At 47.5% G+C, this 25923-nt stretch overlaps 5 protein-coding genes across 22 annotated transcripts in view; 1 reads left to right on the top strand and 4 right to left on the bottom strand.

Annotated features, from left to right (window-relative positions):
- Positions 1-33: 33 nt before the first annotated feature.
- On the bottom strand, positions 34-7192 carry LOC122381398 (ribonuclease H2 subunit A-like). 3 transcript variants are annotated; one of them, XM_043365503.1, is made up of 7 exons: positions 7120-7192; positions 6728-6914; positions 6176-6374; positions 3652-3778; positions 1767-1953; positions 1232-1355; positions 34-751 (listed from the first exon to the last, which is right to left on the bottom strand). In XM_043365503.1, exons 2-7 carry the CDS (start codon positions 6867-6869, stop codon positions 619-621), a joined length of 912 nt encoding a protein of 303 aa, XP_043221438.1. In that variant the 5' UTR covers positions 6870-6914; positions 7120-7192; the 3' UTR covers positions 34-618. The 3 variants fall into 3 exon arrangements, with proteins under 3 accessions (XP_043221438.1, XP_043221440.1, XP_043221439.1); XM_043365505.1 differs by having other exon boundaries at positions 7066-7127; XM_043365504.1 differs by having other exon boundaries at positions 6728-7152.
- A 672-nt stretch (positions 7193-7864) lies between these two features.
- Positions 7865-13182, bottom strand: LOC122381391 (ribosome biogenesis protein NOP53-like). Of its 3 annotated transcripts, none has more exons than XM_043365476.1 (9): positions 13164-13182; positions 12594-12723; positions 12157-12336; positions 11767-11930; positions 11291-11425; positions 10014-10153; positions 9375-9577; positions 8524-8787; positions 7865-8060 (listed from the first exon to the last, which is right to left on the bottom strand). In XM_043365476.1, the coding sequence occupies exons 2-9, from the start codon at positions 12710-12712 to the stop codon at positions 7970-7972; spliced, it is 1296 nt and encodes a 431-aa protein (XP_043221411.1). In that variant the 5' UTR covers positions 12713-12723; positions 13164-13182; the 3' UTR covers positions 7865-7969. The 3 variants fall into 3 exon arrangements, with proteins under 3 accessions (XP_043221411.1, XP_043221412.1, XP_043221413.1); XM_043365477.1 differs by lacking the exon at positions 13164-13182 and adding an exon at positions 13075-13128; XM_043365478.1 differs by lacking the exon at positions 13164-13182 and adding an exon at positions 13099-13128.
- Positions 13183-13875: 693 nt separating this feature from the next.
- On the bottom strand, positions 13876-15936 carry LOC122381355 (transcription termination factor 3, mitochondrial-like). The gene is made up of 4 exons (XM_043365415.1): positions 15879-15936; positions 15195-15538; positions 14721-14933; positions 13876-14333 (listed from the first exon to the last, which is right to left on the bottom strand). Exons 1-4 carry the CDS (start codon positions 15934-15936, stop codon positions 13965-13967), a joined length of 984 nt encoding a protein of 327 aa, XP_043221350.1. The 3' UTR covers positions 13876-13964.
- A 4802-nt stretch (positions 15937-20738) lies between these two features.
- Positions 20739-23390, top strand: LOC122381392 (nuclear nucleic acid-binding protein C1D-like). Of its 10 annotated transcripts, none has more exons than XM_043365481.1 (5): positions 20739-20766; positions 21484-21633; positions 21937-22003; positions 22683-22880; positions 23218-23390. In XM_043365481.1, the coding sequence occupies exons 2-5, from the start codon at positions 21499-21501 to the stop codon at positions 23280-23282; spliced, it is 465 nt and encodes a 154-aa protein (XP_043221416.1). In that variant the 5' UTR covers positions 20739-20766; positions 21484-21498; the 3' UTR covers positions 23283-23390. The 10 variants fall into 10 exon arrangements, with proteins under 10 accessions (XP_043221416.1, XP_043221423.1, XP_043221421.1 ...); XM_043365488.1 differs by lacking the exon at positions 20739-20766 and adding an exon at positions 20770-21084; XM_043365486.1 differs by lacking the exon at positions 20739-20766 and adding an exon at positions 21062-21084 and having other exon boundaries at positions 21484-21629.
- The window catches only part of LOC122381393 (mitochondrial import inner membrane translocase subunit Tim9-like), a 12465-nt gene continuing 9924 nt past the window's right edge, over positions 23383-25923 (bottom strand). For all 5 annotated transcript variants that reach the window (XM_043365491.1, XM_043365495.1, XM_043365493.1 and 2 more), the window contains exons 2-4: positions 24501-24604; positions 24248-24343; positions 23383-23683 (exon numbers count right to left, since the gene is read on the bottom strand). In XM_043365491.1, the coding sequence (XP_043221426.1) occupies positions 23558-23683; positions 24248-24343; positions 24501-24578 (300 nt within the window). In that variant the 5' untranslated portion in view covers positions 24579-24604 and the 3' untranslated portion in view covers positions 23383-23557. The remainder of the gene's footprint in view (positions 23684-24247; positions 24344-24500; positions 24605-25923) is intronic.

Genomic DNA, 25923 nt, shown 5'->3' with positions numbered 1-25923 from the left:
AATTTTAGTTTTACCAGGGCGTAAAAAGTCACAATTAAAAAGAAAATGTATTCACGCATTTTAGGTAAGGGATGACTCAGTATAAGTCTTAGAAAGTTGCTTCTTCAGTCTACCTCGAAAATGGGATCCTAGCAAGCTTTGTACAATGTACATTACAGCAGATAAACCGGTGAACCGCTCCTTGGCACAAACTACACAGTACACATACCTACGACATCTCTGCATTGACATTGTACTGGGAAGCCCGCGAGTTTCATCGGCCCTCTCATCATTCTGCCCCTTTCACGGCATGTTCACACTCTAACAACAGCGGTCTGTCTGTCCTCCACATTCCGGTCTGTCCATTTCCAGTCTGTCGACTTCCAGTCTGTCCACTGCCATGATAGTCTGTCTACACTTTTGTCTGTCCAATGCCACAGTCTGTGTGTCAACGTTTGGCAGTGATCTGCCCATGTCAGTCCGTCCACAACACAGTCCATCCACTTTCCATTCTGCCCCAGCCCCCAAACCACCGCCGAATCCTAACCCACTAGCCTAGAGCACTGTGACCGCTCCCGAGCGGCCGCGAACCGACCTTCCGTAGCGGAGGACGCGTCCCCTGCGGTAGAGGACGACACTTTACAGCGGCGCCGCCGGTTTTAGCCGACACTCGGTGAAGAACACGTGCCGCTGTGCCGATCCGCCACCGAAGAACGAGGCTACGGAGGGGGTGTTTTGCGCCGCCTCGTCCATCTCTTCATCAGACTCCTCCCTGAGCAGACAGAAGGTTGTGAAATCAGACACAGGATTGACACTTGACACACACACATGTGACAAGTGATAGTAGGCAGCCTGATGAGCCTAACATACGATGAACTCTCGACGATGAACTAACATACGATGAAGGAAGAAAAAAAGTAGAGAACTAGTTTTTATCGACACCTGCCTAATAACAAAGACTGGGTTTTGAAACTTACAAGTGTATCGGCTGTATGAACAGGGTAAAATCGTCACCGAACAATACAACAGGGAGTGTTTAATCATGCTAGGAAATTGAACATCCACAAATTTACGGGTATAAACAATGGAGGACATGGACTGGTGAATGGGGAACCATTCACTAGTGCACGGGCTACTACGTTCAAAACAGCGCCGTACAAGATACATGTTCAAGAATAATACAACCCCGTTTCATTCTCAATCACAAAACAGTACAATAAGGCAGATTTGACCACCTCTGACGCTCACTTACCATTGTACTCCGACGGCAGACTTGTCGAGCAGCGTCTGACAGGTGGACCAGCTGAACCGCACCAGACTGGGGAACCCGAACACGGGGTCCATGCCCTCCGCCAGGAAACGCTTCGTCTGCGGGTCTGGCGACAGAGAACTTCGTCAAGAAGACAAATGATATGAAGGACGAGACGTCACGGCGGCGAAAGAAAGAAAACCAAATATATGATCGGTATTCAAACGATAAGCCGCGCGGACCGTGGGGCGAGTAGGCCATGAGCACATGGTGACGAGGCAGAAAATTGCGTCAGATCATAACATTTCATTTTTCTTCTCAGTATGAAAAGGTTGTAACCACTGTAACCAGTTCATACCAACTTTTTTCACATAAGCTGTGACAAGACAGCTAAAAAGATACACCATTTATTTCAATTAACTTCAAACACCCGCCAAAAACCATCTAAATGTGCGCTCCCCAACATCCACGCCAGCCGTCATGTCAGCGTACGGGCCGGCCCATCCCAAACGCCACACTGCCAGCGCCGCCGACTGACCTGCTGGGTAGCCGCTGCCCAGTTTGGTGACGTCCATCGGCACCGTCTCGGGGCACTGCCAGGTCTCCAGGGCACGGTCGCGCACCACCTTGGCGCAAATACTGGCCGCCGAGACGGTGGGGAAAAGGGCGTCGGCCTTCTTGCTGACTGTGATCTGCAGGCCCGGAAAGCGAGCCTCCAGCTTGGCCTGCCGGCAGAGCGGAGGTGCTGAACAGGACAACAGTGTATGGGAAGCATGGTGCGATACATGAGTTTTTATTGCCCGGAAATGATGCACTTTCCATGGTCACGTGAGTCCGTGACTATTTCACGGCACGCCGCTAGCGCTCACTGGGGCTATTGCGCTTTCGGTTTCCACGGAAACATCTACATAATTCATTGTGAGCGTCCAAGTTTCACGATGAAAATGGTTGTTTCGATGGAAACCGAAGGCGCAATAGCATTAACCCTCGCCGGCCGAGGGGGGGGGGGGCGGGTGCCGCCCCCCATAGTTTTTTTTTCGCGATAGCTCCGAACACGCTGGCGATAGAGAGCTGAAACTTGGAATACCTGACCTTTGATTCAAGCCGGATCTTTTGACACCAACCGCATTTTTGGGTCAGGTCAGGTCACTGACGTCATAAGTGAGCCTCTGCACGGTCTTCAGATGTCGCAACTTCACAACGCCCTCACTGCCAGAGGAGATGTCACAGAGAAATGAAACTTGCAGGATCTAGTATCCATTATGAGTCTCACAACTTGTATATCTCGGATTTTTTCCTAAAGGTCATATGAGGTCAGGTCATTTTCGTGACCGAACAAAAAGTATATCATTCGACGCGCCTGAGCGAGGCAAACACGATGCTGCCAAAATCGGGGCTCTGCGACCGTTTTTTTTTTTTGCGAAGTTATTCACCAAAAACTGAACCGTACCTTGGGGCACTTGCCCTGACCTTAGCGGTCACCGCTTGACCTAGGACCTTAAAATCGGGTACCAATCTCTGCGTCTCGTAACGGCGCACACGCTCGTTTTTTCCGCGACGCGCTAGCTCCACCAGGGGCAAAACGGCGAGGGGGGTCGTACCCGCCCCCCCCCCTCGGCCGGCGCGTATGTAGAAAACCAATAGGTCCGGCGAGGGTTAATGAGCGCTGTTGTTGTTGTTGTTGTGTTCCCCTCGGCCTCGTCACCGGGGCGTAGTCGTTCGACCCTGGAAAGACCGAAAGCCGGCGGCCAAGGGCGCCACCACGTCGTCCCGTCTCAACTTCAAGTTGGTGGGGCGTCCGTAAATGTTGCCCATGGCGAGGAGGCGGGCCCCGCAGAGGCACGGGCAGCGCAGCAGGACGTGTTGCGGGGTGTCCGCCTCCTCCTCGCACACCAGGCACCGGGCGGCCGGACAGCCGGCGTCCGCGCAGCCGGGGCAGGCGGCGGTCGGCCGACGGCCGATACGTTGGAGGGTTAATGAGCTAAAAAATAGGGTTAATGAGCGCTCTCGGCGTGCCGTGAAACAGGGCCCAGGACGAGCCGCCCTGTATAGACTGCTTGGGAGCGCTCGTGCGCCGCCCGGGGTGGGGCGTGACCGGATCAAGTCGGTCGCCCAGCCCGCCTCAGTGACCTGAACCGCTATGGGGGGGCAGGGCGGGGCTCGTCCAGAGTGAGATGTGCGGGGCATTCATAGATTCTAATAGTGGGTGAGAAGTTACGAAGCCATGACGGGCGAGCGGCGGATCTATCCTGTTACTCGCGTGGTCAGCCAGAGGCAACTACGCGTTTCTACGACAAACTTTTTCAAGTGAATCACATCAACTGCAAATACACCATCTCTCCCGTTTATCCAACCGAGCACTTCCCCAGGCAATCAGACAGCATTATAGCGACACAACCCCCACCAGTTCCCTTCTATCGCACCTGGTATTTCTCCGGCGGACCGACAGTGTCGACAAACACCTGGGTCACATTGACGCCGGCCTCCCGCGCTCGGCTGATGAGCGCGATCGCCGCGTCGTGCGACATCCAGTTCAGGTTGTACTTGGCTCTATGAGAAATGGAGATAAAGAACAGATGATTTGGAGTACCATTGGTGAAGGATCCATTAGCACCACATCACTTTTTACACAATATCAACATCCCCAGAAAGGGAGGTTTAACCTTTCAACTACTGCTTAGACCATAACAAATAAAATAGGCAAACATTTTCAGGGATGAGGATGGCTGAAGGCCCGACTGGAAAAAATGCCTCCACTACGCTGAAGTTCTCGGCGGAGGTGATGCGCCGAAATTTCGGCGCAAGGGTTTATGCGCCGAAATTATTTTACCAAGCCATGCTTCATGCGCCGAAAATTTTCAAGGCTTACTGATGGCTGCAGGCTGTAGCCACGCACTTTTCGTCGAGGGGGGGGGGGGGCTGGCGTGTGTGTGTGGCTGTCTTCCAGTGACTACTGTCTACAGACGGTTGTTGGCACGGTCGACGGGATCGGGCAGACAATAGACATCAGCAGGCCATGCGGGACCGAGCACCAGCGTTCGCTATCACAATTCACAAAATCTCCTGACTCACAAACTCACTGGCATGTTCCATAACATAACCTTTATTTTGTTGCCCGGCTCTGATCAGCAGTAGTGCCCAGCCGGTGACTGACGCCTGACGGGGCCTTCAACAGGCGTGGTGCCAGCACGGCCGATGGGATCGGGCATATACCAGGCCACGCGGGACCGATTGCCGGCGTCCGCTCACAAACCACACGCCGGAAATACAGGAATCACAACGGTCAATACGCACACGATAGCATACGTTATCTGAACTAGGGGATCCGACAATCCATAACCTCACTCTCGATCGGTGAACTGTTCCCGCCGTGGGAGAGTCACAATCAGGTTCACGGAACATGACTTAACCCTCGCCCGTATAGGGGGGGGGGGGTCGAACGGACCCCCCCATGGTTTTTCGCGAATAACTCGCGTAAAAAGCGGCCGATCGCGACGAAACTTTCAGTACCCTCGCGTTAATCAATTCTACACCTACCCTGAAAATTTCATGACCCTGACCCAAATGACCTTTGACCTGTGACCTACTTTTCGAGACCATGTTTGGCCAGAATCGCGATTCGGCGTATGTCGGCTCGCATTAGCGGCGCGTTTGCAGTCTTTTCGTGGTTTCAAGCGTTCAAACATGTGATATGGTGTTGCCCCCATGCATTAGGGTGGGTGTCAAGGTCATCTGAAGGTCAGGTCAGGTCATTGACCTTTGATGACCTCGGTTCACTTTTTCGAGTTTTACATGTTTCTAGGCCATTTTTTGGAGCTAAATTCGAATTTAGCAACCATATGAACTTTTACGAAGTAGTTTTGGTGCCTTCGTAACATGTTACGAAGCTGTCGGAGGCGGTTGACACCTACTAGGAATACCCGGTAGGACCCCTACTGGTTGACCTGACCTGACCTGACCCGACCTGGCCTAAATGCATGAAGACATCATCTGTGATCAAAACTAACATGATATTCGTGATCAGCACCCCGAAAAACCTCATAGCAGCCACACTTAACGACGTTCTAACAGGTCCCGATTTTCCCGATTTTTGGGTCATTGACCTGACCTGCAAGGTCAACCAATGACCTAGGACCTTAAAATTGGGTATCATCGGCTCCCTCTCGTCACGGGCAACACGCTCGTTTTTTTCCGCGAAGCTCTAGCTCGATCAGGGGCGAAACGGCAAGGGGGGTCCAACGGACCCCCCCCCCCCCTTATACGTTTGTGGCTGGAAAAACACCAATACGGGCGAGGGTTAAATACCCTGAGACGAACACGAGACAAGATAAGTGACATTTAAGATGTTTAACTCCCGAAGACATTTAACCCTCACCGGCCGAGGGGGTTGGTGCCACCCCCCTGACGGTTTTTTTCGCGACTGCTCCGGAGCCGTTTGCGATAGAGTCGATAGAGAGATAGAGAAAACTGTTGCGTCCGGCGAGGGTTAACTTTACATGGTCCCAGGTATGGCATGGCTGTTGTAATTGGCCAAAAATAATAAAATAAATGAGGTCATGCAATTTGAGAGCCTGAACTTCTGTGTTGTCCCACCGTCCGCCCTATACGAATATAGCTCATCGCGCAGTCACGGTAAAATTTTTTATTTGTTTGGAACTCTGGGAGCATACGAATACGGCCGGAAGCACTGGATCAAGGCGAAATTTCGGCGCAGGCTTATTTACGCCCATACGCCGAAGTGCGCCGACATTTTCGGCGCAAGCCGTCGATTTACGCCGAAGTACGCCGAAAATTTCGGCGCAAGCCGTCGATTTACGCCGAAGTACGCCGAAAATTTTCGGCGCAAACGCCCAACTACGCTCGAGTTCTCGACAAAAGCGTGCATTTTTTCCAGTCGGGGCTGAAGGACACCAGCCAGTGTAACTTGTAAGAATATCATACCATTACCTTCTAAACATATTTTGAGATATGAAGCTAGGAGACAGGATTTCCACCTCCCAGCCAATGAAATCAGCATTTTCATTGATCAGAGTGAGCAGTTTCTCCCTCTGGTCAAGGCTCAACGTCTTGGAGTCTGCACACTTCAGCGATTTCAGATCTTCCAGCTTGCTGATGGGACAGTAGGCACAGCCATAGACCATGGGCCCTGTAAAACAAATTAAAACTGTAGCAAAATGACACTTGAATAATTACAAATATAGGCAATCAAATGCAGACCAAAAAGGACTCAACACAAAAATACAGACTTTGCATCATTATTACAAACAAAATTACAATTTCACTTGCTATTCTCCAATCTATGCAAGCTCAACATTACCTTTTTCATTGAAAATGAATAACTGAATATTATTAAAGTGTATGCATAGATCTGATAAAAATATAAAGCTGAGAACCTGTCAAAAATATGAAAAAAAAACACAGAAAGCAGCAAGGAATTAACCCACATTTTGCTTAAAATAATCCCCATTTTTCATAATGATTCAAAGGATTCAAACTTACCCAAAACAGGACCTCTCCCTGCTTCATCTATTCCAATCATGCATGGTTCAGATTTGCAGATAGCCGGAATATCTGATGTGATCAAATATTTACCAGTGCTGCCACCCTTCGCAAACTCTGCTATCTTTTCCCCGATGTTCATTGTATTTAGGTTCACTGAGGCCCACCGCTCAAGCAGCAAAGGTACCTATATGGATCAATAATGGGATTATGGTATACAATTTATGAGTTCTAAAAGGGCAGAAGTATCAACATAAATGATTAGAGATTTTAGAAACTTGTTTAGTACAGGTTAAATCCAAAAATGGAAAAGTTATCGATATAAACCCGACACAGACAACAGCGCACCGACGATATGTTTTAGGGCCCAAGGTATATCAATATAAAAACACTTGAGGGCATTGATAGCGAGCGGGCGATCGAGCCGATCGAGCTTGACGACGGAAGACCCGCGCATTTTGCGCGACTCCTGTTCGAAAACATTTCACAAGCGAGTGCTAGCGGTATCAGTAAGAGGCCGTCAGAGATTCAGACAAAAATAAAGGTAGTTTTCAAACACTTCGACACATTTTATGACCAAAAAATGTTTCTGAACTTAAGTATCTCTTTAAAAATGCGATACAATGGTTTTAGCAAAAACATTGCCCACAGAAAGTATTAAGTAAGCTAAAAGAAAAAGATAAAGATAGTGAACAGGCACCAGCGCAATTACTGGAACAAAAGCGCAGTTTATGAAATACAAAGAAAGGGACAGTGTATCGAAATAAATATAATGTACCCTATGTGATCTTCTCCGCGAGATTTAGCGGCACCTACTGAGAAATATAATGTAAATAAGATATTTTCTTACCCCTTGCTTAGCAGGTAAAGCGACAAAGACACTCAGTCTCCAAAAAAGGCGTGCCTCATCCCGACCGTCATTTTTTTAAAGTGGTCTCACGCCGAACATCTACGCCAAGATTACGATCTACACGGCCTTTCTCAAACTACTCATTGGTCAAAGGATTACTGGAAGCTTATCGGATCATCTTTAAGGGTAGCACGCTCTAACATTCAAAAAATTGCGACTTCAAAATGAAACAGTAACTATAGCATACGTAGTTGAACTCAGTCCGTGACTAGTAAAAAAATATCCGATCCGATATATCGCCTTTATTCGAGTCTCCATAAACGCGTTACGATCCAGTTCCAACGGCAACGTCAGCATATTGGTGACACAGTTCTTTCCGACCGGAAACGAAATCAGAAGTTCCGCTCCGTCTTCAGCTTGTTGGGCTCGCGATCCGAGGCCGTGATCCGGTCGAAGCGCTTCCTCTTGAACTTCTTCTTTTGCCTGGGGAAGCCAGAAGGTAGTTCGTCAGAGATCACACTGGCGGAGAGCATTCGATGGGGAATACTTGTCCGTCCTAAAAAATACCAGCTACCAATTCAAAACGAAAAATTATGTCTCGAAATCCTGAGAAAAATTTTCTAGCAGCACAAGCGCTAGTTCCGCAATTAGCAACAACCGTTACCGGTTAATAGCTTAGCTCCCGCCCCGAGAAATCATCTGAGCCCTGCCCCACCTCCCAGGATCGCATATAATCATCCCACTTAAAATAACCAAGTAATTCAGGGCTATCGCTAATCCCAGAAAAAAATCCATCACGTCTCTCGCCATCAAAAGTCAGAGGTAACGTGATCACCAAATTATGCCCCCATTTAATTTCTAAACATCGTCCCAGCTATTTGCTTCACCCGGCGAGCCCAGTCCCGCCACCGCCGCCCCGGCTCTCCCCGCACTCCGCAGCACTCACGTGGTGCGCACGCGCGGCTCGATGATGTTCCTCTTCTGCAGCGACTTGAAGCGCTCCTGAAGCGGGTCGCCCTCCACGCGGATGTTGCGCAGGGAGCCCGGCAGCTCCTCGGTCAGGTTCAGCTCCAGCGACGTCGGTTCGAACCGCTCGCGGCCCAGCGTCAGCGGCTGGATGGCGCGCGCGCACTGGCGCTCCAGCCGGCGCGCCTGGCGCTCGACGGTCCGCGCCTCGCGCGCGCGCAGCTCCTTGGCGATGGTGCGCACCCTGCGGGAGACAGGAAGAGAGAGGGGAGAGATGAGAACGCAGTGCCGACAGTCTGAAAGGGGACGACCAGGAAGAAAGTTCCGGCATCCAACGATACTGAAATACAAACGGTAAAAAATATTCCGATAAAGACATCTACAATAGATTAAAAAAACGTCTGAACCGATTGACACAGTTGACAGCAAAAATAAATATGGTCTTCGATAATTTAAGAACTCGAACTTTTATCAATACAAATTAAATTTTCAGTCGAGGGAAAGCTGAAAACATCTCGGAAGCTTTTGCAAGTCCCACTCGGCACCTCATGCCTCCCAGTCAGCCGGACGTCGGTACCCCCTCCCCTCCCAGCCAGCAGCCTCATCGTACCTGAAGACCTTCCCATAGCCAGGTGTCGTACCTCCCCTCCCCAGTCGGCCGGGCGTCCTCTCCCCTCCCCCCACATTCCTCAGCCAGCCGGGTGTCGAACCCTCCCTCCCCCCCAGCCAGCCTGGTGTCGTACCCTCCCCTCCCCCAGCCAGCCTGGTGTCGTACCTTGCCCCTCCCCAGCCAGCTAGTAGTCGTCTCCCCCAGCCAGCCGGGCGTCGTACCTGAACACCTCGTTCTCTGAGCGCCGTGTGGTGACGGCCGCCAGCCTCTGACGCTCGGCCACCTCCCGCTCGCGCATCTTGCGCCGCTGCTGCCGCGTCTTCGGCTTGGGTACCTTCTTTACGAGCGTCACGGATTTTTCGTCGTCGCCCTTTTCCTCCTCGTCTTCTCCGAGGCCTCCCGACATCTCCTTAATCCAGTCGGCCTGAGCACACACGACATGAGTGAGATTCCCATCCTATTATGCAGAGGCACACCATAAAATATATTTATCCTCACAAGCAAGCGAAATGTCTCATTTTGGTCCTAATGCTCTTGAATATATCGCCAGGCTAGGCACCCTCATCTATTCACTCTGTTACGAGCGGCAGACCGCATCGAGACCACTCAGTCCCCGATAACTAGGTACGTTTTATGGGTCGACCATTACAATGTGGGTATCGGATGATAATGGGTGATAACGACAGCCGGCAAAAAGACAATTTAGGTATTTGTTGCAGATATATGCAAGGAAAAGGTGTACTGACGTGACGATGACGTGAGCATAATAATCCTAACACATCAATTTAACATAGCTGGTCCTAAAATAAAGGGCCCAGCTGACGGCGTGTGATACTGTCGCGTAGAAAGCCATCACGTACCTCTGTGGGCCGCCGCGAGGGGAACTTGGCGGTAGTCTGGCGCTCCCAGCGCTGGAAGTCGGCCTCCTTCTTGTGTTCGACCAGGACCGCCTCCTCGAGAAGCGCCGAGTGATCGGCTGCCTCCGGGTGGTACGACTGACCTGGGGATAGATACCGGCGAGTCGGGTTAGCGTATGTCTGAACTGGGAGAGGAATAGGGGCCTGGCACAGTACGACTGGCCTGAAGAGTCGGTTCGGGTCAATGTACGACTGGCCTTCGGGTCGATAAAGAGGCCGCGTAAAGGAGCAACTAGCGCCCTGGGCTCAGTGCAGGAAGTCGGGTCAAGGTGTGACTGATGTGAGGGAAGGTACAGGGCCTGGTCGAGGTGCGACTGACCAAGGTACGGCTCTCGCGAGATTAAGCGGTAGGTTTTGCACTTTTACATTTCCGGTTACATCTCAGAAAATAATCGATCTACGATGAAGCCATTTTACACGATCATGGCCCAGTGTGGCCAAATTGGTGATGTTGCGGGGAAAGTCACCCCCAATGAAAAGTATAATGACATCCTCAGAAATTTTAAAATTACATCATCACGACGTTTTTGTCGTGAAAGCATACCTACCTAGTGTAGGAATAAAGACTGAAAATGTTCCAATGTACGATTCGCACCGTCATACTCGTACTGTCGCGCTTGCAATGTCGTTGTTTTACATCTTTAATGACAATTTTTTTTTTTACTTTTCACTAGAACTTGACGTCAGGTATAGTTTTTTCCCACATTATCTGTAAAAACTGCACCTAAAATGAGGCTGAAGGCTGAAGACGAGTTTTTTTTTTTGAAAATAGTGACATCCTCGTACGACTTTTTTTATACATCCTCCCCCTAACGCTAAATTAATTTGGTCACACTGTCATGGCCGGCTTGTTACCCAACAAGTCGGTCGCATCTTCAACACTCAAACGCTAAGACGACGAAGGTATAGCCTGAAGTACACTAAATTTTCTAGATGCAAAACCTACCGCTAAAACCCGCGAGACCTGTACAGGGTTCGGATCATTGTATATCATTATTTTGAACACTTACCATAGCTAGCCTGAAGTTTGAGGGAGGTGAGTATAATCTTGAACAGGAAATTGTTACTAACTCAACAACAAATCAAAGAGCTGATGACTTCGCTAGCGATCTATTGATCGCTGATGCGAGCTGACAACTTCGCCTGAAATCTTCGACTGACCTGGGAGAGCAGTCAAAAACTGATCTGGGATGTCAGAGACTACCTCCATTACAACTGACCTGCGTGCGGCGGCTCTACGGCCGGCAGCAGGGACCTCTTCACGCGCATGTAGAGCGGCCGGCGCACGGTGCCCTCGGTGCGGCAGCGGCGCATCTTTCGGAGCGCCGGCTCGAGCCAGTCGCCGGCCGGATCGGCTGCGAGATACGACAGACGGTGGGAGGGGAGGGTCAGACACCGACACTGAGAAGCCTGGGGGTGGGGGACGGGCGGCATAACACAATATTAAGCATAAACTAGCTAACGCGAGTCGTGAAAGACACTCGCAGAATCGACGGTGCCCTTCATAATTGAGCTAGGTAAGCATAGTCACTTATCAGTCATTGTCTCATTTTTCATTCAAAATAGTTATCAGGTCCTGTCTGGAAAACGAAAATTTTGCTGGCCAAGATAATTGACATTCGTCTTTCAATGCACGATCGGCTATCTGCGATGCGTTTACAGAGGATCGTTTTAAATTTCGAAAGGATTGTCTTACCAGTTTCGTCGTCCGCCCATGGGTCCTTCGGAAGCTGTTTCTTCTTTTCCTCTCCTTTCTTCAAAGCAATGTCATTGGATACAGCAGCCAGCAATTTGCTCGCAGCCTTCTTCCTGTTTGTCTTTGCTTTGATATACTCTGGTCGCTTGTCCTTGATGTAGTTGCTAAAAGAGAAAGCAAGGAATTATAACTAAATGCAAATACCAATAGCATAGCACTGCAAAACATGAGATAATACACAAAATTAAAAGTGAGGACTAAGGGCACTAGTCACTTGTAAGAAACTTACTCCTTTCACTGGCAGCATGTGAGTTTGAGGCCTCTCTTTATAGTGGATTTATAATTTCAAACACTGGAGCATGCAATGAATCAAGAGGTTTTCTGACTTACTGTTTCACTGGTACTTTGGCACCAGGGAGGCCCTTCAGGTTCTGAAAGCATCTCAGGTTGTCCTGGTCGACCTTGGGCCGTTTCGGTCGCTTCTGACGCAGCAGAACATCAGGATCGACCTCATCCGGGCTCTTGTCGATGGTGAAAATTTCATCACTCTCCTTCTCCGACACAAGACCACTGAAAAAGCATTGACAAATCATGAACTTCTATTACTTGCAGTTACATAGATGTGTGCCTTCATTCAACATAGCATTATCCTTACCCTTCCTTACTAATGACAGAAAATTTGAAGGCCGGCAAATCATCTTAAGTTAATTGGACACCTGTGGTGGCAACTGGCAACCAAGAAGTACCTAATGGCTCAAGGTCAGCAAGATGATTCACTCAAACAAAGGCATACCACTCTAAAATATGGACTTAAGTGTGGCACCTACCCAAAGCGCTCCTGTAGTCGAACATCATCTAGGTACTCGTCTACTTCTGAGATGTCTACTTGCTTCTTCCATGACTTCTTCTTGTTCCGAGGAATGCGGCCTTTACTCTTTGCCCCCATGTTAGCAGTTCCTGTAAGATCGGCAAATTTGACACTTCTGGGCTATTTTAAAATATAGAACAATTCGTTGGGCAAATATTCATATTGAGAATATTCGTCCTGTCCAGATTCCAAATATAAAGCAGTGATCTTCTGATCGATGACGACATGACGTGGGTACGCTTTTTAATTTCATGTTGATGTGAAACTGCGCCGTCAGCCCTAACTCTTCAACAACAACAAGCGCCGTCAGCCGTGAGTCCCGGCTAGATGCTTGAAACAAGCCTAACTTCCCAACAACATAAAAGATGTTATTATATAATATTTTGTGCAAAATCGCCATAAAACAACAAAACTTAAACAATGTGAATAAGCAGTCATACTTCCACACCAAGCTGCAAAAAGACCTTATTAGCTTCACAGCATAACACACGCACGGGGTAAATGTAGCAAGAGCGTCAAAATCACGAACGATAAGCTTCAGGAAGCCGCTACTAAATAGATTCGAGGTGATTGCCAGCCCTAGTTTCATTCAGTGTCCGTGGGTTCATGAAATCTGCACGACTGTTGGAAACATCTCAATGCGGATTGCGGGTGCAAAGACAATTGCTCTTAAAAAATTATATAGTTTGAATCATCAAAGACTGGAGTCCTCACTCCTCTGCATTCTATTGTGATCTCCGGAGTCTGCTCACATTCGCAATGCGAACTGCATTGCGAGTGCGACGGCTAAGCTAAAGCTAAACCAAGGCAAAAAGTAGCTACACTGTGATAAATGTTAACTAATTTCTAAGCTATTTGGCGACTTTTTACTAACAAAATGCGAGTAAACTTCCAGTCTACTCACAATTCGTTAGTGAAAAAGGGCCGTCGGATGACTAGGAAATTAGTGAACATTTCTTTTTTTTTCGTGTAGATGGCAGTGTGGACCACCTACACCACCATTTGTTACACCACAAAGCTACCCTGTCCTGAAGAGGGTGAGGCGAGGATGATGCATGTGCATTGTGACGGTACGTGAGCCTAATGTCAATCAGCAATAAATCGCCAGACTATCAAAAGATAACAGCACCGTGCAACTGATGCATTGTTCTGGACAAATCTCCAGAGAATAAACAGGTTCAGTCCAATTTGTTCATCACGACCCCCTTTGATCACTCCATCACTTATAATCAATAGCTGAATAGTGTTCAAAATCAAAAACATTTTATTTCATGTTCAAACATTCAAAACCGGTACACCACAGCCCATTCAGACATACAGCATCACCGTATCACAATGTCTTGAGGAACTCATTATAAGAGGCGACCGGCACCTGGGCCACATCGCGGCAGAACTCCTCGTCGGTGGTGCCCACCAGTCGGTCCAGGTTGACGTAGCCGGGCCGGCTGCGGTCGTACTGGTCGCGCCGCAGCATGTTCAGGATCAGGTGCCGCTGCCGCACGCGCCACGAGCGGTACGTCAGCACGTTGGGCGACTCGGCGATCAGCTCGTGCGTTAGGCCCATCTCGTTGTGAAGGTACTGAAGTCGGTCCTGCAGCGCCCAGCGCGACAGCATAAACACCTTCGGCTTCCCCAGAAGGATCTGCTTCAGCTCTGCACGCTCAAACCCGAACTCTTCTTTGATTGTGAATAGCGAGTCCTGCAAACATGGTTCACTAAGCTGCAGACGTGCATACTGGAACTTTTTAGTGAGCATTCAGCGAAAAAGGAAAGTTTATGCTCTGAAGAAAACATGCAAGCTCCAGTAGCTTAGAAGGGGGATATCCAAATGCTGAGCCAGCCGGTGAATGAGGACTCGTTTTTTTTAGAATCTGTATTTATTGGCGACTATTTGCTCCTGTGAATGCGATGCGACTATATGCGATGGTTGCCAACCCTTTCACAGCGGTGTCCAGAAACTAATATGGATAGGAGCTGATCGAGAAAAATTCCCTTAGACAAGCTTTGATTAAAAAAACTCCCATACCGAACGTGATCAGTGAACACACTAGCCAACTGTGTCACAAACGTGCTCCTAAGCACCCACCTTGACGTGTTGCACGTTGCTGGTGATGAGGTCTGGGCACTTGGCTGCTAACTGTCGCAGCTCGGTCGCTCGGAGCCCGAACAGACCAGCGTACAGACCCAGGCGACGGTCGATGCGCGCCGTGCTGAACATGAGCCAGAAGGGGTCGCGGGAGAGCACAGAGGAGATCTGCTCCCGGGTGAACCGCTTCGCCTCCAGATAGTTGACCCGCACCTGGGCCGGGACAGGGGGAGGGCAAAGCGATAGCATCGGTGGTCAACGGTTATTGCATCAGGAAGTGCTGTTTGGTATTTGCTACTAAAAAATGATATCGCTGAAAGTTCGAAAGCAAAACGGAACAAAATAAAATGTTGGATAACCCCTAATTGTGTAACCACAAAACAATTGTGAAATCAATTTTTCTTCGGAGAGTTTTCTATGACATACACTCAAAGACCACAAGCGAACTCAGACGGCTCAGACGGCAATATGTACCCGAAGATCGTCGAGTCGCTCCTTGAAGATGAGCGGGTTGCGCGTGATGAAGGCGGCCAGCCGGTCACTCGGCACGCCGGCGTCGTGCAGGAAGCGGATGCGCGGCGCCATGTCACGCTCCCACTGGAGTCGCAGCACCAGCTGCGGGATGCCGGGCCGCCGATCCCAGCCGGACACGTCCACGCCGAGCGCCAGCAGCCGGCGCAGGTCGGCCGAGGCGGCCACGAACGGCGCCAGGCCGCGGGTCCGCACCGGCGCGCCGCCCGCCCGCCCGCGCTCCACGGGGAGACGGTCATCGCTCGGCGCTGGTGGGTCTGACTGCGGCGGGGCGCTGGGCAGAGGTGCTGAAAGTGACTCACCACGACTGGGATCCGTTTGAGACTCACAGGCCAGATGAACAAGCTCAGAGTCACACTTGCTACCATCATTGTTGATTTCATGGGAAAAAGCTATGGCAGGTGCTGGTTTTGTTTTGGACAGGAGTTTACTGTCATCCCATGGATGTTCTGAATAAATGCATCTGGTGGAAACCATGTTGGCACATGCCACATGTAGAGGTACATAGTTGGCTTGTTGCTTTGACCTTAAAGCAGACAACACACTATAACTTCTCTGATGATTGGCTTCTTTCAATAATGGGTGTATTGAGGAGCTGAGAAGAAATCTGGGCTTCACTTTTGCTACAGCTGATGTCCACATTGTATTTCTGAAAGCAAGAAATAATGTTATTAACATGATACATGGTATCAGATACCATGGAATAACAGGAATTTATGCATAACACCAACAGGCAACACATTCCAAATATTAATGATGTATACTCAAATTTTTTGAACATTGGATTATTTGGAGGGTTATGGATCAATGGATTCAACCTGAACCATTGTTTGGTTTGATCTGATCATCCATGGTCCTTTACTAAAGCACCTATGCAACTTGCCAGCTAATGAAGTAAGTACAGGGTGTCCCAGAATTACCCGGACATTTATTTTCTGGCTAAAAGTACGATTGCGCTCGATTCTAATGATATACAAACATCATACTTTTATAAGATATCCCTTAGCTGTCGAGCTTGGGGACTGTGTGCTTTTGGTGACCGGTAACGACTCGAGTCAAGTATTATCCAGAGTCAAGTAAGAGTAGTCCTTTTCCGTTTTCAGCTTAAGCCACTAATAGGCAACCATGGTGAATCAACTCCCGTTTTCAACTTTGTAAACGGACTTTCGGCATGGTTTTTGCTGGAGAGCTTCAGCAGGTCATCTGCAAGCAGTTAGGATTGAGCAAAGCGCAATTATATCAGCTAACGAAGCCAGAGAGAGCAAGAGATAAACCTGATTGACAAGCTTGGGCTCGGCCAAAAAGGGCCATGCACCAGTTGTCAAACGGGTGGTTGCTTGTCATGGACAACAAACGTCACTGATCTAGCTAAAAACTAGCTAAACGATAGATCAGGATTATCTAAAGAACATCGGTCTACTTTCCACCACTATCTTCGCAAAATTTTGGAATTTGGGGTCCCACGCCTGAAAAATATGCGAAAACTACGGGAAAAGCAGCGAAAATCACTACAATTCATCCCAAAAATATAACATATACAACAAAAAATTATATTGAAGCACACTTTGTGGTCTAACGAAGGTATTCTGTCATTTGAACCGCCCGAAAAAGGCGTGTGTGAACGTCAGATGGCTGCAACGCCCCAACAGCAGAGACGGCCAGGCACCCGTCGAAAATCAAATTGTGAGACATTTTGAGCCACTGTGCACTCATTCGGCTTGATATGATGGCCCAACGACAGCCGTTAGCACAGAGTACTACTGCGGTAATATTCTACCAGTAAAAAAACTGGATGCCGTAAACCAAATGGCCATGGACGGGTTTGTTTTGGAAACCAAATCTGTTGGAAGCCAAAGGTCCCGCCATGTTCAGACATGGAGCTTCTCCACTTCAGATGTAAAAAACGCGGCAAAAGTGGTGTAGGCAGCAATTTTTGTTTTGGGGGATAATGCCTTATGACCTGGGAACACTTTGATGTTATGTTTATCTTATATAATCGTATTATCCTCCGGCAACAGGTCAAAGAAAACAGGCCTTCACCCAGTTTCGGGAGAGCCGTAAAACAACTGAGACCAGCAATGGCTGGCATTTTCAATCATTGTCGGCTGATCTTGTAACAAGCGTATCTATTGCATGTGCTATTTCACAGCCACCCTAGTTGACTATATAGGACGATAAAAAGAAAAAAGCGCAATCGTGTTTGCCTTATTTTATACGCTAATTAACAATGTCCGGGTAATTCTGGGACACCCTGTATTTATCATCAATCATCTGCATGCCATACCAATACTTTTTTTGTTATACAACATTAATTATATTAGCTAACATCTTAACAAAGATATGTGATCACCACTAGACACAAATATAAATATTCATGAACCAGAACTAAGAACCTGACAGGGCATTTAAATTTTAAACCCTCATAAACTATGCATTAGGTATAATACTACCCTTGATTTTGGCACTACATGCCTACTAGCTACCTACCTACCTACATAGGTCTCTATAAAATGTGGCATTAGTAGACCGACATCACACACAGCCAGGTTTCAGTTTTCCAACTGAGGAGAGGCCCTGGAGGTTTGTAGGTTGTAGGGAAGGTTTGTATGTTTTTAGGTTGAAGGTTGTAGGTTAGGTTAGGTTAGGTCAGGTAAGGTTAGGTTTGTTCAGATTTTGTTAGAAAAAAAGCACCTCCAGGCTCCAGGTATAGCACCTCTCTTTAGTTAATAAACATCGTGAAATCTGCTCTTCTAACGCCTAGAACGTAACACACTGCAAGAATTTAATTCTTGAAACAATTTTTCAATACTCATCCGCTCTGGGTTTGAAAAACGAAAGGAAAATTTGCAAAACAAAAAAGTCTTAAAAGTTAAAGGAAATAGTTCACTTTCCTGAAATTAGTATTTTGCTATGGATTTATGTTTTTTATGCTCAAAATGATCAGAAAATAAAACAAAACGTTTTTGTAAAAAGGATTATTTTCTATATTTTAGTATAAGAAGAACTATATTCTATATAAAATAATGTTTGACGCGGAAGCTTATTACGCGTTGACCAATCATATTGCGTAGGACAAACCCATCGGCTGTAAGCAGCATTCTGATTGGCTGACGATGACGTGACTGCATTCCTCAGCAAGGCACGCATTCCTCTGCAAGGCACTCTTTTCGGAACGAAAAATGGAATATCTTCGTCTAGGGTGATCGTTGGGCCGTAAAAGCTTCTGATTTGTGCTAGTCTCAGCGCAAGCAACAAAACTGCTATTCCAGTTCCAAACCCCATGTTAAAAGTGAACTATTTCCTTTAAATAAAATAAAAGGCCTTCCCTCTTGAACAAGCTACACAGTACACTGACATATCAAGATCGACATCTTGTTGAGTACATGTAGTAGCACCCAAATACACTGTGGTAGCACCTTTAGTGCTTTATTGACTCTTTTAGTGCCCTGGGTTGGCCATGGTATCAGTAGCACCCAAGGCTATATAAACCTATGGATAAGATGGTTCTCCAGAATTAAATATACCCTGTGGTTCTCCAGTGCAATGCAACGTGTGAATGTGACTGAGCAGGGTTGCCAGATCCAGAATGGTCCTTATCGCCAAATTCGCCCCTCGAATTTCGCCAAAATTCGCCAAATAGGATGCGCTGTATAAGCATACGTAGCAGCGCAAGTTGGCGTTCGTGTAACCTATCTCGTTTCTCATATTCATCTACATAACAGCGTACCTTAACCAGCGCCAAATAAAATAGCAAAGGCAGAGGTGGGGATCTCGGGGGGGGGGGGGGTCAGGACCCCCCCTGAAAACGAATTACTGCTATGTAAGTCAATGGTACTGCATCCAGCCCGCCTCCATCTGCCCGGCATGGACACGGGCAGGACCCCCCTGACATTTTCTGCGCTACAAAAGGATATAGACTTGCTCCACTCTACGGCAGAGTCTTGGGGTCTCAGCATGAACCTCAGGAAGTGCGCCGTCATACGATTTAGGCGACGATTCCATGACTTCGAGCCCCGTGCATACACACTGGCTGGTGACACAATTCCCTGCGTTACGTCATGTAGTGACCTGGGTGTTATCATCGACAACGAGATGAAATTCCATGAACACTGTGCCAGCATAGCAGCGAAGGCTGGAGGAGTTGCTCACAATTTCTTGAAATCGACCAGGTGTCGCTCGCCTGACTTTATGACTCATATACTGAAATCTCACATTCGCCCCATTCTCGAGTACGCGTCACCGATCTGGAACAGTGGCTATGTACAGGATCTCAAAAGATTAGAGTCTGTTCAAAGGCTCTGGACTCGCAATGTGATTGGGCTCCGCAATATGGAATATGGTGATCGCCTAAAGGAACTTGACCTATTCTCTGTGAAGGGACGCCTCCTTCGAGCCGATATTATCAAATGCTGGAAGATTTTTCACGGCCACAGTAAGATATCCCCGGAGATCCTCTGGGATCTGGAGGCCGACAACAGAACGCGCGGGCATAGTAGAAAGATAAAAACGTGTCGGAGTCTTATAGATGCAAGGTCACGGTTTTTCACCCACAGAGTCGTGCGCGATTGGAATGCCCTCCCAGATTGGCTGGTGAACGAGGAGTCCCTGGTGCAGTTTAAAAAGGGACTGAAAGCCGCACTGGGCAGTAGATTGTACGAACACACAGGATAAGAGAAGGCAAACGATCCACATCTCATCCTTCATCCCCCCCCCCCAGGTAAGCGCCCCACCCTTCCCAAGTTGGGGCGGGGTTATACGCGCCTGGGCTACCTATCATATTCCGCCCTTACCCCCTAGGTAGCTGCTGCCCGCCCTTCTCGAGCTGGACCGGGTGGACTAACCTAGGTTACCTATCCTGACCTTTCCTTCCGAGAACGTATCACATTTCGGTACCCTCTTTTCTCATTTACATAATTGATCATCTTGTCTAGGATTCTGGCACTTAAAACACGCACCAGTTTTCTTTTTTCAGTGTTATACCAAATGCAGACGCACCATTCCAATTCCTTGCCTGAGGTCCAGCCATCTGCCCACCCAAGGAATTGGCGCGTCTCTGCACGCAATAGGTTTCCACTCCTTCCTTTACGAGCCAAGGTTGTGGAAACCTAACAGGTGAGTTTAACAGGTGAGTTTTGACAGATCTCCACCCCTGAGCAAAGGTCGTGCGAGATGTGGTTCAGAAGATATTTTCATCAGGAAGATTTTATATTTTAGTGCCTAATATGAAACGTCGGAAGGTTAAATTAATCAGATTACGAAATATTTCGTAACGATGTTTTTCGCTTTGTTTTGTTTATTTTTTTAAATAATATTCGGTGATTTGGAGGCGAACTCGGAAATTCGCCAATATTTGACGTTTTATCGCCTATCGCCAAACGCCGTGCTTCTATCGCCAATGACTTCCAAAATTCGCCAAATTGGCGACATATCGCCAAGTCTGGCAACCCTGACTGTGAGGCGATGCTATCGCTTCCGGATCATGAAGCTAACTTGCAGGCTTGCAGCAAAACATAAGGTTGACATTTTGACTGTTGACCAATCATGGTCCGCCAGGCAAAGTCACCTGTGACGTATCATCTTTTAGATTCATTTGAATTGCGCGAAATTTTCTATTTCACGTAAAAATTGGTCTCTTTTCAATTGATTGAAGAAGAAAGCTCAATCAAAATTATAAATAAGTATTAACTGAAACTCGAGTGGTGTCAGCAATATTGTATCGACTGGATCAGTGGCACATTGCAATAAAAACAGCTAAATAGCATTTTCAATCTCAGCAGCCTTAGCGGCACATCGATGGCGCACCAGTTACAAAACAGATGCAAAGTGGCTGCTTGTAGGTAGTGGTCCGTGGGCGAATGTGATAAATACCGTGGTGATAATTCCTTTAGATTAATTTGTCCACTTAGGTTCAATATAGGGTTAAAAGATTTTAAAAAGCACGATATTTTTTCAATAATTGTCTTCATCATCGTTTGCACTGGGCGTCTGTGCAGATTTATTGCCGTGCTATCAAATATTGAATAGGTACTTACATTAGGTTTACAGGACTAGTCATATTTAATCCAAGGTATATTAATGATAATAAAAAATCGTTTAGCGGACTGACTGGGTCAGTCTGCTGTTGATTTATTTTCATAGGTTTACAAGCTTTGCATTTTGCTGACCAGGCATGCATGATTCAATCACGGCTTGATGGGCACACCACTAATATCACTATTTGTTCTGGTTTCAGTTCGTCAAATTTACCATGTCAAGCAAGAGCTCTGGTGATTTTCCAAAAGACCTAGCAGTCAAGCTAGGTGAAATGGACAAGGCCCTCAAGAATTTGGAAAAATCACTTGATCCCTTCCTTTCTACTCCTCTAGAAGAATCATATCAGTCAGTATGTGTCCAAACAGTTCAAGATTCTTCTACCTGTGTTGTGGTTGCCTTATATTGATATAGCTCGTGCCAATTTCTACTGTAGCTTGGTATCAGTCTACACTGTAACCAAACCAAAAGTTTCTAACCTTTTTTTTTGTAAATTTTGCCATTGTATCAGTTAAAGCTATTGTTGTTTTATTAATTTTTTTTTTGATTAAGCAATATTTTATATCCATTGTGTTATATGTCCATCAGGTGCATAATATGCATTTGCTTTGATGTCAGTTATTTTTGTGTGAAATACTCTCTCCATGCTTTGCAGATGACACCACTTCAACGTGCCAAGTATGATCTGGTGTCAGCTTATGCCATGAACTCATTGTTTTGGAGTGAGTACCCACTGCAAAAAAAAAACATCACCACTAGTAACTGTTTACTGAGGGCAATTTCTCTCTCTTTATAGTTGGTGATTACCAATCAGGATACCTATGCTTTAATAATTATTATGTTTTGGTAGAGGAAGGTAGTGGCTACTTAATGTATTCATCTTTTTATATTACAATTCACCGTATTCTATGTCCACTGAGAAAGCTGGCAAGGACTGAATGCATGTCAGAAAGCGATGTGAATGTTACCTGTCAGTCTCTGCCTACCTGTCCATCATCAGCAAACATTTCAACAGTGTCAGTGCAGTGCTTTGGTCACTCACTGTTTATGTATCCATTCTTTTAAAAGGTTTCAGGTTTACCTATTTTTGTCAAAAGTGAAAGTTTCTGCCATTTCACTTGGAATCTTTAATGTAGAATATTCAACAGGCATTTACTTCATACCAACTGATATTTACTTCTACTTCAGTCAACAACAGAAATTAGCCAAGCTGATTTCCACCTTGCTCTTCAGGTCTGTGCGCTTGCCCACATCGGGTGCTGAATTCATGTCGACGCCGCTAGTTCCATTTATTTGTCAAACAGTCTCATCATTTGGTATCCACGCTGCGCTGTGGCGGTGTTCGCGGTCCCCTGCTGACCGTTCGCCGCGCGCTGACCGTGTCAGTGTGTTTGGTTCCAGTTTATCTCCGCACCCGCGGCGAGGACACCCAGGAGCACGGCATCAAGACGGAGCTGGAGCGTCTCAAGACCACCATGCTGCGCGTCAAGGAGATAGAGGACAAGGCCAAGGCGATGCGCGTGGACCGGCCCGCCGCCCACCGCATGGTCTCCAAGAGCCTGTGGCAGGCCAAGGAGAGGGCGCCCAAGGGCACGCCGGGTGAGTACCGAGCGGCGCGAGGCAGTTGATCTTTTCCACCAGTGCTGAGTGCGAGGATGGGCGACGGCCGACGAGAGTGCGATAATGTGAGACCGAATAAGTCGGTTCAATGAGTTCGTTTTACACGTTTGTACTACATAAATTGCACCATTTCCTTAAAGTTGTGTGCACTGCAGTAAGCACGACCTGTATTTTTCTCGGTGTTCTTGATTTTTTTTTTTGCATATTCCTTCTACCCACGCCCCGACCGAAAGCACTAATCACTAATTAGAGATATAAAAAACACACATTGACGTGTTGTCTGTAGCTAATCAGAGGGCCTGTTTTTAATTTACAGACGAAGGCAAGCGTTCAGCTGACGCATCAGCGGATCCCGCCGTGAAGCGGAAAAAGAAGACGTGAGTTAAAACCTAACGTGCTTTAACTGCCATGTGGATTCATCGTATTACCGTATTACGTGCGTCGTCATCATCCATTGTCGTATGCAATAAACCTTACAAACCACACGAGTATCATTTTATACAAACAAAACGATAATTCATCACAAGCATTCCGCACTACATGGAACCTCGGTATGTATGTAGTTGTACAAGAAAGAGGCAACGCACACACCAAACTCGTACATGAACACCGTGTCAAAGAAAACATGGCCATTAATGTCCGGGAGGTCTGTTGCGTCACTTCCCTGCCTTCATGGCGGCCATCGCGCTTTCGTTAGCGATCATCTGGTGTTCCTGGAAACGCTGTGATATCCGGTTGCTGGCCTTGAGGAATTTCTCCAGGCAGGAGATGGCGCACTTTTCCTGTGAAAAGAGTAGAAGGACCGAACGGGTCAATACTCGATGGTAATGACATCAGTTCAGCCATAGTGTTATTTATTACACTATGGTTCAGTGTAGAAAATGCTGCACATTTTATCACAGTGGAGCCATGATGTACCTACAGCGCGTTTGCTTCTCCAACTACCACTGCTGATAGGTAATTGTATCATTCATCCAACTTATCAAATATGAATGCTATATTCCAGGCCGTTTGGCGCCAGGGTCGTTCATAAATTCGGCTGAATTATTTCTAGTAATTTAATCGCCCTAGATATCATAATGATGGCGTACAAGGTAACGTTTAATCCATTCGAAGTCGTAAACTTTAAGGAATTGGGCGGCGCGAGAAGACGACCGTAGGCACGAAAAGACGACCATGGTCCTCAACAACTCATAGGTGGTATAGCGTGTCATGGCTGACCGCAGCCCGGATGTATGGACTGCTAATGGGCTCACAAAATATCACAAATTTGGTAAATATGACACGCTGCTAATGAACCATACAAATTAGTCAGTCGGAGGTCGTCACAAAAATTATTTCATTACCTCTTTGCCACGGACGTCCCTAGAAGTGAAGTCCCAGATACAGTCTGTAAAACACATCTCAGAGATCTTGTTGAAATGCATGAAGAAATCTCTGATCTGAAAACAACAAACCTTGGTCAGGTGCCATAAATTGCCCACCATACCTACCATAATCTAGCAAGGTTTTATAATGGAAGGAAAGGCAATCAACAAATAAATATGGTTGTGCAATATTTATTCCCTGTTGGTTCCATTTAGTGAAGCCACTGCCGACCTTGGTAAGCTGCTCTGCCTCTTCCTGTGGACTGGCTGCAGCACCAGCAGACGGGGCTCCTCCAAGTAGTCCTGCCATTCTTATTTGGAACAGCAGTCGATTGCCTGGAATATAAACACATAGATTTGAGTTCAAGAAAATAAATACAGTGTTACTCCACATTAATTAGTGAGCAAGTCCTGAACCTGCTGGCCCCTTAGTTGTACTATGTGCCACTGCTGCTGGGGGGATGGGGAACCTAAGAAATGTGGCAGCACTTCTCACCAAGGCCAGCAGAGGTGTAGGCTGTAGGAATGCTTTGAGAAATAAAGTGGGCATTTTTCCGTGTAATCTGTATTACCCTTCTCTGGTAACCTTCCCTCAGAACTCTTAGAGGAGCCAACAAGGATCCTTTTCCAAGTATTATAGCGGGGGTTAAGCAGGGTAATTCCTTATTCCGGCTGCGCAAAGGCACTATGGGGGAATACCCTATTGCATCATTAAGGGTGCGTTTCACGCGACCTTTACACCACCTGGCGAGGATCTTGCCGACATAGAGATACGTTTCTAGACCAGTAGATGGCCCTAGCGCTGAACGCCGGTTTGTTGTCATAGGACAAGTATCACATTTCCCCTGTCCATCCATCTGTTAGCGCAGAGGGGTTCGACTGCCGGACCGCCCCTCCCCATCCGCGCCCCGCGAGTTCGGGGAGGAGTGGCACGGGTCCGCCGCGCCGATCAGGCAGGGCGGAAAGGACCAGATGTCAAGCACTCAGTCGACATTGGACCGAACCCGCGCCGACACACACGGATAGGGAAAGACCGGAATAATGAAAAGGCTAACAGAATCAGAATGAGGTACAGGAAAGCAGCTTCAGTCACATTCATAGTGTTAGCTTCATTAGTCCTCGGTTGGGGAGGTGGGGCGTTTTTGTCAAACTTGCAAGTTTTTTTGCCAGTATAAGCGCCGGTTTTATATAATAACGGGTGGTCAGTATGAAACTGGACAAAGTTTGAATTGTAACTGTGTCGAAAGTTTTCATGCGAAAACAACGAAAATCGCGTTACCGTGCCATTATTTTGTTGTGATCACGCTCGCCCTAATGGATGTACGACACTGGACCTCTGTCAGCCTCCAAGCGCACGCGCGCTGGCAGCCCCGTTATTGTCTTTCGCGGCACCTCCGGGTCGATTTGACGGATCGCCTGGTGGATTCTCCGCTTCAATTATGCGTCTCAGCTGACCTGTCACCTTCCCTTATACACTTTCTGTTTGATGATCCCCACAGATCCTCAATGGGCTAAATCTGAGGGGTACATGGCGGGTTCATGTCACGTGCTATTTCGGGCACCCCAGCCTCCTCAAGAAGTTTCGTGCTCTAGCGCGCGTACTGTGACTGTTGCAGGGTCGGAACCTAACAGAGCATCATGCTCTGTGTTCTGAG

The sequence above is a fragment of the Amphibalanus amphitrite genome, unplaced genomic scaffold (assembly GCF_019059575.1).
Source record: "Amphibalanus amphitrite isolate SeventyFive unplaced genomic scaffold, NRLGWU_Aamphi_draft 000119F_arrow, whole genome shotgun sequence".
NCBI lineage: Eukaryota > Metazoa > Arthropoda > Thecostraca > Balanomorpha > Balanidae > Amphibalanus > Amphibalanus amphitrite.
The sequence above is the reverse complement of the archived record's forward strand: the minus strand, read 5'-3'. Positions and strand labels throughout refer to the sequence as shown.

Coding starts and splice junctions, on each gene's coding strand:
- LOC122381355 (XM_043365415.1), bottom strand. CDS start 15,936: ATGTATCATGTTAATAACATTATTTCTTGCTTTCAGAAATACAATGTG. Junction 14,934..15,194: donor AGCGACTCGACGATCTTCGG/GTACATATTGCC, acceptor GTCCCGGCCCAG/GTGCGGGTCAACTATCTGGA. Junction 14,334..14,720: donor GCAACGTGCAACACGTCAAG/GTGGGTGCTTAG, acceptor CCATGTTTGCAG/GACTCGCTATTCACAATCAA.
- LOC122381392 (XM_043365481.1), top strand. CDS start 21,499: ATGTCAAGCAAGAGCTCTGGTGATTTTCCAAAAGACCTAGCAGTCAAG. Junction 21,634..21,936: donor TAGAAGAATCATATCAGTCA/GTATGTGTCCAA, acceptor CATGCTTTGCAG/ATGACACCACTTCAACGTGC. Junction 22,881..23,217: donor GGCGCCCAAGGGCACGCCGG/GTGAGTACCGAG, acceptor TTTAATTTACAG/ACGAAGGCAAGCGTTCAGCT.
- LOC122381398 (XM_043365503.1), bottom strand. CDS start 6,869: ATGAACATCGGGGAAAAGATAGCAGAGTTTGCGAAGGGTGGCAGCACT. Junction 6,375..6,727: donor AGGGAGAGGTCCTGTTTTGG/GTAAGTTTGAAT, acceptor TTTGTTTTACAG/GGCCCATGGTCTATGGCTGT. Junction 752..1,231: donor TCTGCCGTCGGAGTACAATG/GTAAGTGAGCGT, acceptor CTGTCTGCTCAG/GGAGGAGTCTGATGAAGAGA.
- LOC122381391 (XM_043365476.1), bottom strand. CDS start 12,712: ATGGGGGCAAAGAGTAAAGGCCGCATTCCTCGGAACAAGAAGAAGTCA. Junction 11,931..12,156: donor GCCAAAGTACCAGTGAAACA/GTAAGTCAGAAA, acceptor TTTCTCTTTTAG/CAACTACATCAAGGACAAGC. Junction 8,788..9,374: donor TCAGAGAACGAGGTGTTCAG/GTACGACGCCCG, acceptor TGTCTCCCGCAG/GGTGCGCACCATCGCCAAGG.